The sequence below is a fragment of the Tupaia chinensis genome, unplaced genomic scaffold (genome assembly GCF_000334495.1).
Source record: "Tupaia chinensis unplaced genomic scaffold, TupChi_1.0 Scaffold000115_1, whole genome shotgun sequence".
NCBI lineage: Eukaryota > Metazoa > Chordata > Mammalia > Scandentia > Tupaiidae > Tupaia > Tupaia belangeri.
In genome coordinates, this window is record NW_006159579.1 from 2,459,161 (window position 1) to 2,478,867 (window position 19,707).

The window sequence follows — 19,707 nt, forward strand, 5'->3', positions numbered from 1 at the left end:
TCTCCCTTGGGGGAGGGGGTGATTTCTCACTTTCCCTGTCTCTCTCTCTCTCCCTTTCTCTCTCCCTGAAGAGTGCACACACCTAAGGCAAAAAACAAACAAAAACTCATTTAAAAAATGCATTTTATTAAAAAATAAATAAATAAATATAAATAAGACGCTCACAAAACTTTTCATAGAACTCACCCTTGGAAAGTAGCCTATTCAGACAGATTAAAAAAATATATATCTGATGTAGGAGGAGTGCTAGGGGTTTGGAGTCAAGGCCCCTGGGAACTAATCCTAGCTCCACCTCAACTAGTTATCTGACCTTTCACAAGGCTTTTAGCTTCTCTGTTCTTAAGTTTCCTCATCTATAAACTAAGTATATTATAGGCACTCCAAGGTAAAAATCTAGGGCTAACATTCCAGAATCTCCAGTGTTCTATCCTTAAAGAGACTCTTTAAAAAAAGCAAGCGGAGATATTTCCCATTCACTTACTGTTGCAAATCCGCAGTCCACCTTGCTGATCTTCTCAATGGACTCCACAGCATCTCTTCCAAGTTCTAAGAGGGTGGGATCCCCCGTGGCACGGTAGAGGTACATTGCACTCTCAATGAGTTCTGCAAAGTCCAAAGCAGACCTTTTTCAGCCAGTGGCTAGGCAGGGATAGCTTAGGCCCACCTGGGGTACTAAGGAATTCCCTCTTTCATGGTCTGTCCATAAGACTCAGTTAGGAAGAACATGGGACATCTCATCCCGGGGTGAGTTTTCAGAGCCAATATACCCATGCCTGAGGCTCAGCAGAAACCAGCTTTAAGGGTGCCCATGGGCTCCAATCCCAAGAGGGAGAGAGGCAGACAGGCTCTGGGATAGAGAAGGTAGTAGAGGCTACAGCCAATTCCCCAATATTTGTTCCCTCTTTCCTCCTTACTTACAGAATCCCTACTTTAGCCAAGAGCATGACTTCCTAGACTGCTATTCCCGGCACACATGGATTAAGGATACCATGGAGAGCCCTGAGTCCAGAATGTGAGAGAGAAATAAACTTCTCTCTTAATTAGATTGCTGTTTTGTTCTGTCACATATAGCCAAACATAACCCTAAAACTTAAAGAGTACGGGGACCAGCAGGTGGCACGGTGGTTAAGGTACTGGATACTCCCACATGGCCGATCACGGTTTGAGTCCTGACTTGCTTTTTCACTTTCTCTCTCTCTCTTTTTTTATTTTTTTTTTAAGAGGTTTTTGCTATAGGGCGTGTGTGCTTGCCAGAAAGAGAGAGAGAGAGAGACAGAGAGACAGAAAGCGAGAAATAACCCCCCACGGGGGATAGCCACGCTGCAACCCCTTCTCCTCCATTCTCCTCCTGGGATCTTGGGCACGCACACACATGCACCCGGCATGAGTTTAAGCCACCGGGTCTAGGACTCAAACCGTGGTCAACTACATGGGAGTCCAGAGACATAGCCATTATGCTAATTGCTGGTCCCTTGCTTTCTCACTTTCTGTCTTTCTGTGTCTTTCTCTGGTCAAATTAAAAATAAATGAATGAATAAATAAAGTTAAGTAAAATAACTCTTTAAAAAAACCCTTAAGAGTATGAATTTGTCATTATAAGGCTGAAATGGAAGGATGAAAAGATGAAGGTTAAGCTATTCAGAAGCCAACCTTCAATCTAACAAAGATGCAACCATCAGTTCACTGTGTACAGAATAAGGTAACAGCCTTGTCCTGTTTTACACCACAACTAGAATGTGACATTCAGAAATTGGCACTAGCCTAAGATAAATATTAGCCAACAGGAGTGGGTCCAGGTAAGCATATTTATTATGGAGAAGAGAAAACTCAGGAAGATGAAGATGTGCTAATTGCTTTCAAACACCTAAAGAACTATCATAGAAAAGATTTAACTTCTAGGGTGACCGCAGGGCACAGAAGCTACAGCTCAGCATTCTTTTCTGTTTCTTCATCTATTTTTGCTCTAAGAAAGGAGTAAAAAATAAAAAGCAAAACAAAACAAACAAAATAAAACCCTATCCTCTCCCTATACCTTACTTCTCTGATCGTCTTTCTTGTTTCTTCCTAGATCTTGAGATCAGCATTTCACACCTTTTGATTTATTACTGCAAAATCTAGTTCTTTTAAGTATATTTATTTCTTGCTTCCATGAGTGTCAGAGACAGAAAGAGAGGGATACCCCAATAGGGTTTTCATACTGCAATCTACGCCAAGCTCCAGTGGCCCTGGATTATGGACACATACACATTTGGTGTGTTTAGGGAGGCCTCCAGACACAAACCCAGAACCTTCCCATGTGGGTCAGCCTCAGTGGCTGTGTTACAGCTGTGCCACCATCTGCCTCCCTGTAGCTCCTATTTGGAGAAAAAGTCTCTGCCTATTTTCCTAAACTCTCCTACTCACTCCCCTCACTCCACAGGCTGCTAGATAATTGCTAATTTAATTGGTCATCTTCTAAGACACAGATTGAGGCTCACTTACTAGTAGATGAACACGCTGAGTATGTTCAAAGATGGAAAAGACAGTCCTCTCTTGGGAGGCCTCCCCTTCTGCTTCTTGCACCCAGGGCCAGCCATCTTTTCTTTCTTGCTCACACATGGGCCTAACTATGCTAGGCACTTTACTTTCCTGTATATTACCTGGTCAATTCTCTAAAGGAGGGCAACAGTGCAAGGTTTAGGAGGAGGTAAAGGTCCTTGGAGGTGTTAGGCAAGGCTCTGTGCTCTAACACTGCTGTCAGAGACATGCGCTAGAGTATAAGGCACTGGTCAATCCGGTTATAGTGTGGTGTTTTCTCTTACTTGCTATTATTAGGGGTTGGAAAGGTGACTGGGCTAAGGCACTCCTGGATTCTTGGCAGTAGCATTCTACAAATGCTTTCCTGCAAGACTGTCCTGAAAATGGAACAGGCTGTCTTTATATGTAGCAAGTTCCTGGTAAACTGGTGGTAACTAAGCAAAGACTAGATAACCACTTGACTGGGCTATTACAGGGAATATCAGTTAGAAGACCTCCAGGGCTCCCTCTAACTCTGAGGCTGTATAATCTTAGGTCTTATGTTGAGTCTCAATCTCTGATCTTCATTTTACCTATTGGAAACACTAGATAGGATACTTTCTGGGAGTTGTCTCTTTTAAAAAAATTGCCACAAGGGGCCATACCAGATGGCTGACTGCAGTTCAAGTCCCAGAACTGATGGCTTGAAAATCAGGCTGAGTGCATGTGTGTGTGTGTGTACCCAAAATCCCAAGAGGAAAACAGAGGACAATGGAGTGTGGTGTGGCCATCTTTCATGAGGGGTGACTTCTCACTTTCCTTCTCTCTGTCTTTCTCCAGCAAGCACAAACATCCTATGGCAAAAACCTAAAATAAAACATTATCACAAAATATGACCCAGCCCATCTGGGGAGTATTTTCTCTTTCTCTCACATGTGTGTACATCTCTGGCAAAAATTTAAAATAAATAAATAAATAAAAATGTCGTGAGAACGAGGCATAAGAAAGCGCAGTACAGTCACCTCTAAGGAGTCAGAAGGGACGAATTTGGTCTTGATGCAGTTGTTTCACTCCTTCTGGACCCCTCCCAAGTTCCTACAATAACCATATGGGTTAAAGGAGGAAGCAAATGGGGCAGAGGAAGACAATGGGCAGAAGACACTGGGAAGGCCTGTCCCAGAACTAAAAGGCAATTCCGATGGAAAGGAGGGAAGCATCCTGGACAATAGTCAGGTAACCTCTTTGGGAGTGGGGGAATGACTGTGTGTGCTGACTAAGCTTCCTTCCTCTGTCCCCCTCTTCTTTCCCCTCCTAAGTCTGAACTTTCCTGATATGGGTCAGTACACAGAGCTGAAGAGGAATTTAAGACAGTATGTAGTGAACAGTCCACTACTTCCTTGATTCTGAGCCGCAAATGGGGAGGTAGAGAGACTAGATGATTCCTAAGGTCCGTCCACCTTCCCACTCAGTTCTAACATTTGATAGTACACAATTACCTGACCCTTTGGGTTGTGAAGATTACCTATACTTCTGAAATCCGGATGGCAGAAGTCATTCTGGGGCCAGATGGTGGCACTGCAACAATGCACCTGGACCCAGCTAGGAAAAATCCTGAGTTTGAGTCCAGGACCTCCCTGAGCACAAAGGGCACATGCTGGGTCAGCTGAGACTGGGGGTGGATTATGGTGTGGAATTACTGTTGAGGTGCCTTCACTCTCAGGGCAGAAAGTAATGAATGAACTTTTAAAAATATAAATAAAAGGTGTCAGGGTAGCAGGTGGCATGGAAGTTAAGGCAATTTGATCCCACATGGCTGACTGTGCGGTTTGAGTCCTGGACCTGGCAGCTTGAAAATCACACCAGGCACGTGAGTGTGCATGCCCAAAATCCAGAAAGGAGAATGGAGGAAAGGGACTGAGGTGTGGCCATCCCCCCAGGGATTGATTTCTCACTTTTCCTCACTCTCTCTGCCTGTTTCTCTCCAGAGAGTGCATACGCTCTGCAGCGAAAAATTGAAGGGAAAAAAAAGGCATTCACTCTGCTTATTCCTTCTCACAGCTTCTTTCAAATTTGGAGCATAAGAGGCTTTAGGTGAGGCTCTGTGCTCCAATGCTGCTGTCAGAGGGACACACTGTAGGATATTCAGCACTGGTCAGTCAGATTATAGTACCGCGTTACCTCCTATTTGCTGTTGTCAAGGAGTAGGAAGGATGACTGAGCTAAGGCACTCCTGGATTCCTAGCAAATGAGCATGAGATTCCAGAACTTGGGAGACCTGAGTTCCCAAACTTGCTTCTGAACTTCACAACCTTGGGTAAGCCATCTCATCCCACCAGGCCTCAGTTTCCAGATCTGAAAACATGGGGATAAATGATTCCTAGCAGCAAAGCCCCCAGAGTCACTGGAAGGATCAGTCGCAAAACAAGGAGCCTCTTAGAGACATGAAAGTTTGGGGTTTGAGGTGCAAGAGCCCACGGGCTGGTGACTAGAGATGCTGCTTACCTGGCCGCAGTGGGTAGCCCTCTCGCTTCTCCACTGTGTATCCCTGAGGAATGTTGTAGAATTCTGGGAGTCCCCCAAACTGCTTCCAAACGGTATAGTAGTTAAGGAAGGTCCTCATAGCATTATCAATGTCCCCAATGAGGCTCTGTGGGAGAGAAGTGAAAGTCAGGCAGGTAGGCATGCCAGGCATAAAAGGCACAGATAATGCCCCATATATGACCTTGGGAAGAGACAGTAAAGCCTTTAGAGCCAAAAAGTCTTCAATCAAACCCCGAGACTGCTGTTTACTTACTATGTGGCCCTGAGTCCGACATTTAAGTTCTCTGACCCTTGGCTATAAGAATTAAAAAAAAACCAGTATCTATTTTGAATGTCATTGGGAGGAACATAGCATGTTCATGTTCTATACTAGGTTCCTGGATTGTCATAATCAATGTTAGTGGCCAATGGTTTTTTAAATTCAGCCAGCTAATTCAAATTCTAAGAACAGGAAAAAGGTTGACTATGCTAAGTCTCACTCCCACCTCATACCCACAACAGATAACCATTTTATTAGTTTCTTGTACAATCTTCCAGAGTTTGTTTCTTTCCGTTTGTTTGTTTGTTTGTTTGGGTTTTTTTTTTTTGTTTTGTTTTGTTGTTTTTTGTCATAGGGTGTACACACTTGCCAGAGAGACAGTGAGAAGGAAAATGAGAAATCACTGCCCAACGGGCATGGCCACATCACAATCCCTTCACCTCCATTCTCTTCCTGGGATTTTGGGCATGTAAGCACATGTGCCCAGAGTGATTTCAAGCTATCAGGTCAAGAACTTGAACCATGGTTGGCCATGTGAGAGTCCAGCACCTTAACTACCATGCCACCTGCTGGTCCCTCATACAGAGTTTCTTTATGCAAACACAAGCAAAAATAAGTATGTTATTTTCCCTGCACTAACAATAGCCTATTAAATATGTTATATAACAGTCTCGTTCATGTGTTTTTTTTCCTGCCTTTTCATTAATAATCACACACTATTTTGTAATAAGAAAAATATAAAACACTGACAGTAAAAAAGAAAAACTTGCCTTAATGTACACTGGACAGTGCTGCTTGACAGGCTGAGGGAAGTAACATGGGAGGCCTGAGTTTGATTTACAGCCCACCCTATAAAGCCAGGTGAGGTAACGCACACCTGTGGTCCTAGCTACCAGGGAGGCTGAGGCAGGATGATCCTGACACAGTGAGACCCTGTCTAAAACATATACACATACAATAAAAAAAATACTTTCCTAAACTTTCCTCTGTTCACTTAACTATATGTCCTGATTTTTTCCATATAATACAATGAGAGCCTATTTACATAATTACATAGTCTTCTATTGCTTGGAGCATAACTTAATTAGTTTCCTATTACTGGCTATTTGGCCTGGTTTCAACGATTAAAGCTACAATGAATAACCTTGTACATATGTCACTTCAAACACATGCAAAATATATCTTTAAGACAAACTTCCAGAATTAGCATTCCTGGGTCAGAGTATAATATGCGTTTTTAATTTTACCAGCTGTTGCTAAGTAGCCATTACTATTAATATAAACTTACAGGGAAATAGCTGACCCTTGACATCTCCATTGGATGTCTCATGAACAAATCTGACATTTCCCAAACAAAATTCTTGGTTCCTTCATTTTCCCACAAAACTGCCTCCTACTCTTACCTCTCTCCCTTCTATACCACTGTCCACCCAGTCATTCTGGCTAGAAACCTGGTGGTCATCCTTACCCCCTCCCTTCTCTACTACTCCCATATCTATTCTACTAGCAACTCCTGATCATTTCATCTCCGTCCAGCACCTTAACTACCATGCCACCTGCTGGTCCCTCATACAGAGTTTCTTTATGCAAACACAAGCAAAAATAAGTATGTTATTTTCCCTGCACTAACAATAGCCTATTAAATATGTTATATAACAGTCTCGTTCATGTGTTTTTTTTCCTGCCTTTTCATTAATAATCACACACTATTTTGTAATAAGAAAAATATAAAACACTGACAGTAAAAAAGAAAAACTTGCCTTAATGTACACTGGACAGTGCTGCTTGACAGGCTGAGGGAAGTAACATGGGAGGCCTGAGTTTGATTTACAGCCCACCCTATAAAGCCAGGTGAGGTAACGCACACCTGTGGTCCTAGCTACCAGGGAGGCTGAGGCAGGATGATCCTGACACAGTGAGACCCTGTCTAAAACATATACACATACAATAAAAAAAATACTTTCCTAAACTTTCCTCTGTTCACTTAACTATATGTCCTGATTTTTTCCATATAATACAATGAGAGCCTATTTACATAATTACATAGTCTTCTATTGCTTGGAGCATAACTTAATTAGTTTCCTATTACTGGCTATTTGGCCTGGTTTCAACGATTAAAGCTACAATGAATAACCTTGTACATATGTCACTTCAAACACATGCAAAATATATCTTTAAGACAAACTTCCAGAATTAGCATTCCTGGGTCAGAGTATAATATGCGTTTTTAATTTTACCAGCTGTTGCTAAGTAGCCATTACTATTAATATAAACTTACAGGGAAATAGCTGACCCTTGACATCTCCATTGGATGTCTCATGAACAAATCTGACATTTCCCAAACAAAATTCTTGGTTCCTTCATTTTCCCACAAAACTGCCTCCTACTCTTACCTCTCTCCCTTCTATACCACTGTCCACCCAGTCATTCTGGCTAGAAACCTGGTGGTCATCCTTACCCCCTCCCTTCTCTACTACTCCCATATCTATTCTACTAGCAACTCCTGATCATTTCATCTCCGAAACATCAAGATTTCTCTCTTTTCAAAGTTTGCTTATTTCTTCCATGAGTGAGCGAGACAGAGAAAAGAGATAGAGACACCACCACTAACAGGGTCATGATGCTGTGATCTACCACCAGCTTCAGCGAGCCCTGGATCGTGGTCAAATGCAGTGCCCCATACTTAGGGAGGTCTCAGGATGTGAGCCAGTAATATGTGCCTTGCAAAAAGCCGCATTTTACTCCTGTGCCATTGTGTGGCCTCCAAGAATTTTCTCTATCTCCAGAGCCACTACCTGGTCACATCTTACACTTGGATGACCTCAAAGACCTCCTTGCTGGACCATTTTCTATCCTGCTCCCCTACAATCCAGTCTTGCCAAGGCAACTGGAGTAACCATCTTACTACAAACACTAGACCTCAGTGGCTTCCCCCAGACTCAGCAATGTCAGGATACCTCGCAATGGCCCTTGAGGCCCTTCACTATATGGTTGCTGCTGACCTTCCATCAGTTGATCTTTCCTTCCCCAGGACTGTGGTCACCCTAATTCCAGCAAATATCCAACTCCTCCTTGACTCAGGGCCTTGGCATATGATGTTTGCTCTGCTTGGAACATCATTCTCTTACCCCGAGTTCTTTAAAAAAACAAACAAAAACAAAAAAAATATATACACACACACACACATACATACACACACAAATATATATATACACACGCACATATATATTTTTAAAGAATTATTTATTTAATGCAATTATTTTAATTTGATCAGAGAGAGACACAGAGAGAGAGAAGGGAAGTGAGAAAGCAAGCCACCAGGTCTGGGACTGAACCATGGTCAGCCATGTGGGAGTACTGAACCAGGGGCAGCCATCTGGGAGTGTCCAGCACCTTAACCACCACACCACCTGCTGGTCCCACCCCCAGTTCTTAACCCTTCAAGTATCATAGGCCTCCCCTGAACACCCTGTCTAAAGTAAATCACCCTCTAATACTGCTTTTATTTGTTTCCTACATTGCAATGTATTATTTTATGATGTATTATTTTATGCATTTGTCTATTTAAATTTTTCTTTCTGGTTTCCTCTCTATAAACTTCATGAGGGTAGAGCCTGATAAAATAACAGGCATTCAAATATTCGCTGAGTCGGGACCAGCAGGTGGCGTGGTGAATAAAGCACTGGACACTCCCACGTGGCCAACCACGGCTCGAGTCCCGGACCTGGGGGCTTGCTTTCTCACTTTACCTTTTTCTGTGTCTCTCCCTGGTCAAATTAAAATAAATCAATGAATAAATAAAATTAAATAAATAATTCTTTAAAACAAAACAAAACCAAATATTTGCTGATTTAAATGAACAGATTTAACATCGCTCAGCCTCCTTTCTTCATCTGTGAAAACACATTTACCTCAGTGTGTTATTGTGATAATTCTTTGTAAAGTGCCTGGCACATAAATTATTATTTCACAAGTATTTATCATTTCTGTGTGCCAGAAAAATGCCAGGCATTGAATACATATTCTTAAAATGTTAGCTATCAGTGTTATTATAGCCTCACAGAGGAAAACTCAGGACTCCCTGCCAAAGCATAAAAGTGCCATAGGAAGTATACAAATCCCACATGAATTGAGGTGGGATCTTTTCATCATCAAGCTCTCTCTTTATTTTAATTTTTTTTAAAGAATTATTTATTTCTTTTAATTCATTAATTAATTTTTAATTTGACCAAAGAGAGAGAGGGAAAGTGAAAAAGCAAGCCACCAGGTCCAGGACTTAAACCATCATCAGTCACGTGGCAGTCCAGCACCTTAACTATCATACCACCTGCTGGCCCATCTCTGTTTTTTTCATTTTTATTTTAGAAAATTTGCAAAATAATGGCAAAAATGTCACCTTTAACCTCCAGATATAATAGCTTTAGTTGATACCTATTTCAATTTTTATTCTACTCAGTTTTACATTATGAGTATATACATGTGTGTTTGGGTGTGTGTATAAGAATTTGCTTTTATGAGTTTTTGTTTTTTTTTCTGGCTAGAGGACACATGCACTCACTAGAGAGAAACAGAGAGCGAAAGAGGGAGGAGTTCCAACTGCACGGTTGGCCATGTAGGATTTGGTTCCTTTAACCACCAGGTCATGGAGTTAACTTAATATAAATATTTTTTAAAACACAGGAATAAAGGGTCAGCTCCATGGTACAGTGGTGATGTGCAACTCAAGAAAAGTTGGATCCCACGTGGTGACCATGGTTTGAATCTCTGGCTTGGTAAATCTAAAATACGCCAGGCTCATGTGAGTAACCAGGATCTGATGGACTAGAGGAAGTGGATCACAGCGTAACCAGACACTGTGAAGGGTGCTCCTCTCTCTCTCTCTCTCTCTCTCTCTCTCATTCTATGTGTACATGCAGTCTATCATGTGTGTATATATATATGTATATATATATAAAAGCCTCACAGGAATAAAAAGAAAAAGAAAAATCTTCACAATCTTATCAGTATCTGCCACTTACTATATTACTTTTTTATCTTCTTTTCTTTAAGATACAAGGGTGTTAAAGGGTGGCTTAAACTCACGCCGGGCATGTGTGCATGCCTGCCCAAGATCCTGAGAAGAGAATGGAGCCAGTAGGTGGTATGGTGGTTAAGGTGCTGGACTCCCACATGGTCAACTGTGGTTTGAATCCCAGACCTGGTAGCTTGCTTTCTCACTTTCCCTCCCCCCTCTCTCCCTCTGTCTCTCTGGTCAGTGCACATTCTGTATAGCAAATTTTTAAAAAACAGTAATAGTAAATAAAATTAAACAATTCTTAAAAATATATATATAAGGGTCTTTAAGATAGGGTAGTCAATAAAATGCTTCCAGCATAAAATAAAATAACTAGGATCAAATTCTGTTGGGAAAGTAGAATGAAAGTGTGAGTTCAAGAAGAAAAAGGAAAGGTATACAACTATTTAAACTCATAAGATTAAAAACCTGCAAGGGACCATAGTGAGTTCTTTTAGGGAACGCTTAAGCAATAAAATTTAGAGATCTAAAAGAATTGAGTTGATATTTAATATCATCAACAAGTTCTCACTAAGCTTGTTTCCCGATCTGTGAAATAAATAAGAGGATTAACTACAAGTACATAGTAGGTAATGAGTTAAAAAAAAAACTGTAGGATATCTATTTGATAGAATATATGCAACTGTTAAAAAAAATCATCAGCAAGATATATTCAGTCACCAAAAAGGGTACAAAGAATACATTGCATTCCTATTTATGTAACAATAAAAGGGATTATAAACAGGGCCAGGAGGCGGAGCAGTGGTAATACAACTGGACCTCTATAGGAAAAGATCATGGGTTTGCATGCTGGGACCACCCTGAGCACACCTCCAGGCTTCCCTGAGCATGCCTGGTGTGCATTCCTATGGTCCAAGCTGGCTGAGACTAAGGCTGGCTTGTGGTATGAAGACCCTGTTAGGAATATCTCTCTCTTTCTCTCTCTCTCTCTCTCTCTCATAGGAGAAACGTATAAGTAAACTTAAAAATAAATAAATAAAAAGGCTCAGCCTGGTGGTACAATTGGTAGCAAATCCAGTGCCACAAGTGGGCCTGAAAACATAGCAGGTACGGGACCAGCAGTTAGCATAATGGCTATGTCGCTGGACTCCCATGTAGTAGACCACAGTTCGAATCCCAGACCCGGTGGCTTAAACTCATGCTGGGCACGTGTGCATGCGTACACGTGCCCAAGATCCCGAGAGGAGAATGGAGGAGAAGGGATTGCGGCGTGGCCATCCCCCCGGGGGGTGATTTTTCACTTTCTGTCTCTATGTCTGGTGAGTGCACATGCCCAATAGCAAAACAAAACAAAACAAAAAAACCTCTCCAAAAAAACATAGCAGGTGCATGTGTGTATGCCCAAGATCCTGAGGAACTTGAGGACTGGAAAAAGGGGACTACAGTGTGACAAGACCCTTTCTAGTGGTTACATCACTGGACTCCCACATGGTTAATTGTAGTCTGAATCCCAGACCCAGTGGCTTGAAACTCATACAAGGTGCATGTGCATGCATGTCCAAGTTCCCAGAATGGAGAACAGATCGTGGTGTGGCTATTCCCTCTAGGGGGTGATTTCTCACTTTCACTCTCACTGTCCCTGTCTCTGTCTCTCTCCAGTGAACATACATGCCCTATTGCAAAAACCTCTAATAAAAAAAAGAAAGAAAGGGGCTGGCAGGTGGCGTGGTGGCTAAGGGTGCTGGACTCCCACATGGCTAACCGTGGTTCGAGTCCTGGACCTGGCAGCTTGCTTTCTCACTTTCCGTCCCTCTCTCTCACTTGCTCTGTCTCCTCTCTAGTCAAATTAAATAAATAAATAAATAAATAAATAGTTAAGTAATTCTTAAAAAAAATATGAACTTTTAAGAACAAATCGCTATCACATATCTATGTGTACATATTTCTGGAAGGATAAAAAGAAAACTGCTAACAAAGGGTAGCCTGGCAAGAAGAGCTGGGGATAGGGGCTCGAGACTTCATTGTTTTCTGTGATTTTTAAACTTACTACTATCAATCTGCATGTCATTAACTGTTCTCAAAATGTAGGAAAAAAAAAAACATTTTGATGCATGGAATATTTTGGAACACCAGAAGGTAGATTAGCTGGACTCTAAAATCTTTTTCACTACAATTCTATCAGATTATGTAATGGGAAAAAAAATTATGAAGGGCAGAGTAGCATGAGCTGCTCTCTTGACCTTTCTCAAACGCACTATCATGAGTGAGATCTGACAGAAATACCCTGTGAAGAAACAGTTATTGCCAATGGCTGTTACTGCCCAGGCTGGAAAGACAGTGTCTACTTTAAGTAGTACAACAGCTCGTAGCAAACTGGAAGCTCAGTTCTTGACACCTTAAAGCTCTGCTTGGAAAACTCAGTTTGGAAAAATCTTAAATCTGAACAATTTATTTTAGGTCTCTCTTCCACCCCTAACCTGTCCCTCCGAAGTATTATTCAAATAACTGAAGTACTTTCTTTGACTTATTCATTAGACTGAGCTTTTTTTGCCAGGCACATAGAAAAACGACCACCCTCTTTGAACATTCCTACCTGAAGACCGGGCCAGTAGGCCTCCAAGGACTGGAAGACTGGCATGGACACAGTCCCTTTGTACATCTGCACCCACAGGTACCAGTCATCGAAGCGGGTATAATTCCGAATGGCCTTGTTATACTCTGCAGTGTAGGAGATGGGATAATGGACATGTGAGTGAGTAAGGAGATGAAAGGCCTTGACAACAGAAGCATGGACTCACATGGAAAGATCATATGATAGCCTAGCTTCAAAACAGACTAGGATGAAATGAGACAAATGGACTAGGAAGAGCATGGGTTCTGGAGCCTAACTTCCAGGCTCAAACTCCAGCTCTGGCTTTACGTGTTGTTGGCCTTAGTGTTATCTGTAAAATGGGGAAGTAATGTATATACTTTGTGGGAATGTTCAGTTACTTATTCACTCAACAAATATTCATTGAGAAGCTACTAGGTTCCAGGTACCGAGGGGGTGGTAAACAAGACAAAGTCTAGTCCTCATTGAGCTTACAGTCTAGAAGGAACTCGAACTTGTTCTGTTAATTACAGAATTTCCTAAACTAAGATAGTGTATAATAAATATGTATAATAAATATTAGCCAAATGAGCAAAGTGCCAAATATACATGCAGATATAAATGAGGTAATCTCAAGTATTACAGTGCTATAGGGTTAAATGAAATAACCCATATTCTGTGCTTGGTACAATGAATGACAATATATCAATAGTACTCAGTAAATATTTACACACTAAATGGATAATAGCTATAATGATAATTAAGTCCAGCAATTTTCTCAATATCATTATTACTAGTGCCTAAAGGCCTGGAAAGTCATTTTGATGCATGGAATATTTTGGAACACCAGAAGGTAGATTAGCTGGACTCTAAAATCTTTTTCACTACAATTCTATCAGATTATGTAATGGGAAAAAAAATTATGAAGGGCAGAGTAGCATGAGCTGCTCTCTTGACCTTTCTCAAACGCACTATCATGAGTGAGATCTGACAGAAATACCCTGTGAAGAAACAGTTATTGCCAATGGCTGTTACTGCCCAGGCTGGAAAGACAGTGTCTACTTTAAGTAGTACAACAGCTCGTAGCAAACTGGAAGCTCAGTTCTTGACACCTTAAAGCTCTGCTTGGAAAACTCAGTTTGGAAAAATCTTAAATCTGAACAATTTATTTTAGGTCTCTCTTCCACCCCTAACCTGTCCCTCCGAAGTATTATTCAAATAACTGAAGTACTTTCTTTGACTTATTCATTAGACTGAGCTTTTTTTGCCAGGCACATAGAAAAACGACCACCCTCTTTGAACATTCCTACCTGAAGACCGGGCCAGTAGGCCTCCAAGGACTGGAAGACTGGCATGGACACAGTCCCTTTGTACATCTGCACCCACAGGTACCAGTCATCGAAGCGGGTATAATTCCGAATGGCCTTGTTATACTCTGCAGTGTAGGAGATGGGATAATGGACATGTGAGTGAGTAAGGAGATGAAAGGCCTTGACAACAGAAGCATGGACTCACATGGAAAGATCATATGATAGCCTAGCTTCAAAACAGACTAGGATGAAATGAGACAAATGGACTAGGAAGAGCATGGGTTCTGGAGCCTAACTTCCAGGCTCAAACTCCAGCTCTGGCTTTACGTGTTGTTGGCCTTAGTGTTATCTGTAAAATGGGGAAGTAATGTATATACTTTGTGGGAATGTTCAGTTACTTATTCACTCAACAAATATTCATTGAGAAGCTACTAGGTTCCAGGTACCGAGGGGGTGGTAAACAAGACAAAGTCTAGTCCTCATTGAGCTTACAGTCTAGAAGGAACTCGAACTTGTTCTGTTAATTACAGAATTTCCTAAACTAAGATAGTGTATAATAAATATGTATAATAAATATTAGCCAAATGAGCAAAGTGCCAAATATACATGCAGATATAAATGAGGTAATCTCAAGTATTACAGTGCTATAGGGTTAAATGAAATAACCCATATTCTGTGCTTGGTACAATGAATGACAATATATCAATAGTACTCAGTAAATATTTACACACTAAATGGATAATAGCTATAATGATAATTAAGTCCAGCAATTTTCTCAATATCATTATTACTAGTGCCTAAAGGCCTGGAAAGTAATTTATTCAACAGGAATTAATCTATAACCGTCCTTATGCAAAGCATTAAGAGAAACAAAAAGGTGAATAAGGCATGGAATTTGGACTGAGCTAGTAGAGCTGTTGAGTGCTGATGACAGCTGACTGCAAGAAAGATTCTGAAGGAACTAACTCTGAGGGAAAATCAAGTTACTTCCCAGGCAAGGTGACATTCAGGTTGGGTTCTGAAGGATAAACAGAAATTGGACATATGAAGATAGTGGAAAAAAAAGTATTCCAGGCAAGGAAACCCCAGGTACAATGGCCAGGAGACACCAGGGCCATGAACAGAGAATGCAGCAGGGTTCTGTTGTAGACATCAAGTGGGCAGTCTAAGTCCATAGCAGCTTCGAGTATAGAGTCGGGTATTCAGAATTGACTTTGTAGGCACTTGGGAGCAATGGAAAGTTTATACATACACCATAATCAAAAGGGGAAATGAGGGGGAAACCCCCCTTACTTTGCTCTTCTTACCTAGAAACATGGCCATGAGCTTCTTATCCTGTAGCAGGATGGCTCCTTTCACCAGGTACTCAAAATAGGAGTCCACACCAGCTCCAATGCCCGCATCCTGGGCCACCCACTTGCCAGTGAGCACATCGATGTGGTTGCCAACCTGAAGAGAGACACATGGTCCCAATGGAGGGTCTCAGACCAAAGAAGAATCTACCCAACCCTCTGGTGCCCAGTGAGATGCAAAGCAGGCACCCAATGCTTCCTGGGAGTGACAAGGGCGAGGGGGGATCACAGCCTGCCTTGGTCCATGCATCTCCATGGTACGAGAACTTAATTAGACACATTGGGCAAAAAATGGGTAAGAAAGATGAACTGGAGTATTTATGTCATGCCTATAGTGAAGGTGAGATGGAAGATGAGAACTTGCTGTTCCCACGCTCTGTCTCAGATGTCTCAGCAATAGGCATGTGATCTTGGTATCTAAAGACCCAAGATATATTCTACATATTTCCAAAAGTCATCTCAGAAAGGATACCAAGAAGCCGACAGAGGGGTTGTTTCTAAGGAGAACAACTGGGTAGCTGCCTGGATTGGATCAGAGAGGACTTCACCAGTGTCACTGGGTGCTTTTCGTGAGTCCTTGGCTTTTGAACTACATAACTCTAAAGCCTTTAAAAGGATTTAAACAAAGGGATGTGTTTTCCATACGACTTATACCCTCATGGAAGCTGGCAACTTCACCTAGCACTCAAAGATATAGCAGCATCTTCTGTTAGCTTGGGTTCCCCGGGAGCAGACCCTTGTAAGGACTAAAAGTAGTTGACTTAGAAGGTGAGTCCCTGGAAGCACCAGTAGAGAAGTGGGAAAGTGAGGCAGGGAAAGGGAGGCAGCCCGTAAGGGGGGTGTGACTGAGCAAGTTTCTACCATGGCAACTGGAGTACAATCCTGCTGGGGAACTCTGGGATTCAGTACAGAGCACTCGCCTCGGGGTAATTCCACCCACAGGGCTGGACCCTAAAATGTTTATCACAAGTTCCCATTCAGCCTCAGTTGCAGGCTGAGAATGGCTTCTGGGCAGCACTGGGTCCCAGTAATTTCAGCTGAAGGCCAGCAGCACAGGCTCCAGGCACCAGAGAAATCTCATAGGCAAAGAGGCGATGGCAGTTGGAACACAGGCCAGTGTGTGTAGAAATGGTAAAGGCCAAGAGGATATGAGCAGGACACCAACGGAGGCCACTGCGGATCCAGTGCTGGAGGAAAAATGGCCTATACTGGGAGTTATTACAGGTTTCTAGAGTGGTACCTTCTTAAGAGATTTTCACAGATTCCTCTTATGAGCTTCACTTTCCAAGTTAACTAGCAGCAAACTTCACATAAAATGTATCTATACCTGAATATTTTTCAAATATTGTCTTTCTAAGCCACAATGATTCAGCAGAGAGTTATTAATACATTAATTCTAGTGCTGAAGTGAAGATCAGAGAGGTTGAGTGACTTGCCGAGGGTCACATAGTTCTGATGTAGCAAGGCCTGGGCCTGAATTTAGTTATGACTAATTCCAGTATTACTTTCTGGACAGCTTTGGCTCAATTACTGTTAGTGTCACTGGATTACTCTGTTTAGGAGCTCTGACTAACCTTAGAGAACATCTGGTCCAAAGCACTTTGCATTTCCACGAATTAATAGGTATTGAAGGAGAAAGGGAAGGTCACACGAATTTGAGAACTATTAAGTTACAGGACTACACTGAGTTAAATGGATCACATGACCATAGGGTGTCAGAGCCTTATATTCTGTTCATGTCCATGGTGACTCTTCCAAAGTCACCAGATACTAAATGCAATATTTCCATAACGTAACTGGCCAGGAAACACTTCCTCATGGGACAGCCACTCAACATCTTTCAGAACTGATAGTCTAAGAAATACAGTTTTACAAATACAAATGGACACTAAAAATGAGGGCCAGAAGTGCTGATAATCTAAAGTCACTGAGTGAGTCAGGGGCAGGAAGCACAGGATCCTCTTCCAGAAAATCAGAGAAACTCAAGGGGCCAAAGCTTAGCCCAGCCCCTGTTCCCTACCATAAGATGTGCTCTCATGCTCCCTTCCCTTTCATGCCAAACAAGAACTAGGGCCTTGGTCTATTGTTGGTGGCCTGGGTCCAAATTCTGTACTACTCCTAAGGTCACCCTAAGTTTCCCTTGGCTTGACTGCACTTTGTTGCTCAGAGTCCTAGGCCTTATAAGTAATAGTCAAGGAGCAGACTTGACTCAGACAGAAAGGCCAGCAGCTGACCTACCAGCCCAATATCTGACCGGCTCTCCCAGAGGCGCATCAGGGCCACTCTGGCCACATCTTCAAACACAGGGTCACCAGTGAGGCTACTCAGGGTGGCAAATTCCACGATGAAGGTCCCGATCCCTGCTGTACAGGTGACAGGGGTTTCTCCTGGGTTCACGCCATGAAGCAGGTTCACCGTTCCATAGGGCATGCCCGTGGGTGTCTGAAAGGCTGAACAGTCAAAAATTATGACCCTAGACGAGAACTGGGAAATATGGATGATTCTGATACAAACCCAAAGCCTAAGACCTTAGCCAGCACTTCCCACTTTTTCTCCTGGGTGATCTCTTAGACACTGAGCCAAAGAAGGATGTGTCCCAACTGGAAGGTCTTTATGGCCAACCAATCCAGATGTTGTCAAGCACTGCTCTGCACTCCTGGGCTCCTGCCCATGAAGGGTAGTCAGTGAGCTGTGCTCTAGGTTGTCACTCTCCACATTTGCTCACTTTAGCCAGAGTCACTCTCCTTTTCTATTTCACATGGTGGCTTCCAAGGTCAGGTAATACTTTAGTGTGAGGCAGGCAGCTATAAGCCATAGGGTGTGGTGGGGCATGTGGCAAACTGTTAAGAGCATATTCCTTTAGAAGCCACTTACAAACTTTTCTAAACATACTCTGACCAAATTAAACACATCTGCAGACCAAAAGCGATCCTGGAGGAACTGGTTTAAGATCCTTGCTTTAAATAAAGTGTTTAGAAGCTAAATTACTGGAAAGTCAGAATGCACGTTTGTGTAAAACACATAGAAAAATATGTCATGACTTTCCCAAGGACCTAATATTTTTAAAAGAAAAATAAAACAGATGGGTCAGTAGGTGGTTTGGTGGTTAAGGCATTAGACATTCCCACACGGCCTATCATGGTTTAAGTCCTGGACCTGGTGGCTTGCTTTTTCACTTTCACTCTCTCTGTGTTCTTCTCTAGTCAAATTAAAATGAATGAATGAATAAATAAAATTAAATAAATAATTATTTAAAAAATAAGAAAGGACCAGCAGATGGCCTAATGGTTACGTCCCTGGACTCCCACATAGTCAACCATGGTTCAAGTCTCAGACCCAAAGGCTTAAACTCACGCTAGGTGCGTGTGCATGTGTGCCCAAGATCCCAAGAAGAGAATGGAGGAGAATGGATTGAGGTGTGGCCATGCCCCACCAGGGGGGGTGATTTCTCACTTTCTGTCTGTCTCTGTCTTTCTGGCGAGTGCACGCATGCTATAGCAAAAACCTCTCCAAAAAAAAAAGAAAGAAAGAAAGGAAAAAGAAAACAGGATACAAACCACTAACCTCCTGATATAGTCTGACCCTCAATTTATAGGTAGGAAAAATCATACCTGCAAAGTGATTCAACCAAAAGCAACATAGAGAAAATTGAACAGTGTTGGGATGAGAACACCTTCTCGGTGCCTGCCCTAATCCCAGCCCAGTGCTCTACACACCCCACCCCAGTGCCTTCCTATTCAAGGCAAGAAATCAACAATCAGCCAGAGGCAGAGATTTCCTCTCCAGTTCAAAAGGTTGAACACCCCAGAGCAGCCTGTGCGTCACAAAGGATGAACAAAGTTGTCAAAACTTCCAAGAACCACAAGGTTTAAGAACTTTGCCACAGATAAGACACTTGGTATCTGGCAGGCACAAGTGGCAAGCAAGGAGAATGTGAGTCACAACCAAGAAGGGCTCACTCAAAAGAATATTTCAGAAAAGTCAGGCAGAATTCAAAAGAAGAGGGACCAGCAGTTGGCGTAATGGCTATGTTGCTGGATTCCTGTGTAGTCGACCGTGGTTTGAGTCCTGGACCCAGTAGCTTAAACTCACACCAGGCACGTGTGCATGTGTGCCCAAGATCCCAAGAAGAGAATGGAGGAGAA

The 19,707-nt window shown here is 42.3% G+C and overlaps 1 protein-coding gene across 1 annotated transcript in view; it reads right to left on the reverse strand.

Annotated features, from left to right (window-relative positions):
- Positions 1–19,707, reverse strand: part of EDEM2 (ER degradation enhancing alpha-mannosidase like protein 2) — a 58,047-nt gene that overhangs the window by 3,034 nt on the left and 35,306 nt on the right. The window contains exons 7-11 of the mRNA XM_006144044.3: positions 17,801–18,012; positions 15,518–15,659; positions 14,211–14,335; positions 4,999–5,143; positions 482–603 (exon numbers count right to left, since the gene is read on the reverse strand). Of these exons, the coding sequence (XP_006144106.1) occupies positions 482–603; positions 4,999–5,143; positions 14,211–14,335; positions 15,518–15,659; positions 17,801–18,012 (746 nt within the window). The remainder of the gene's footprint in view (positions 1–481; positions 604–4,998; positions 5,144–14,210; positions 14,336–15,517; positions 15,660–17,800; positions 18,013–19,707) is intronic.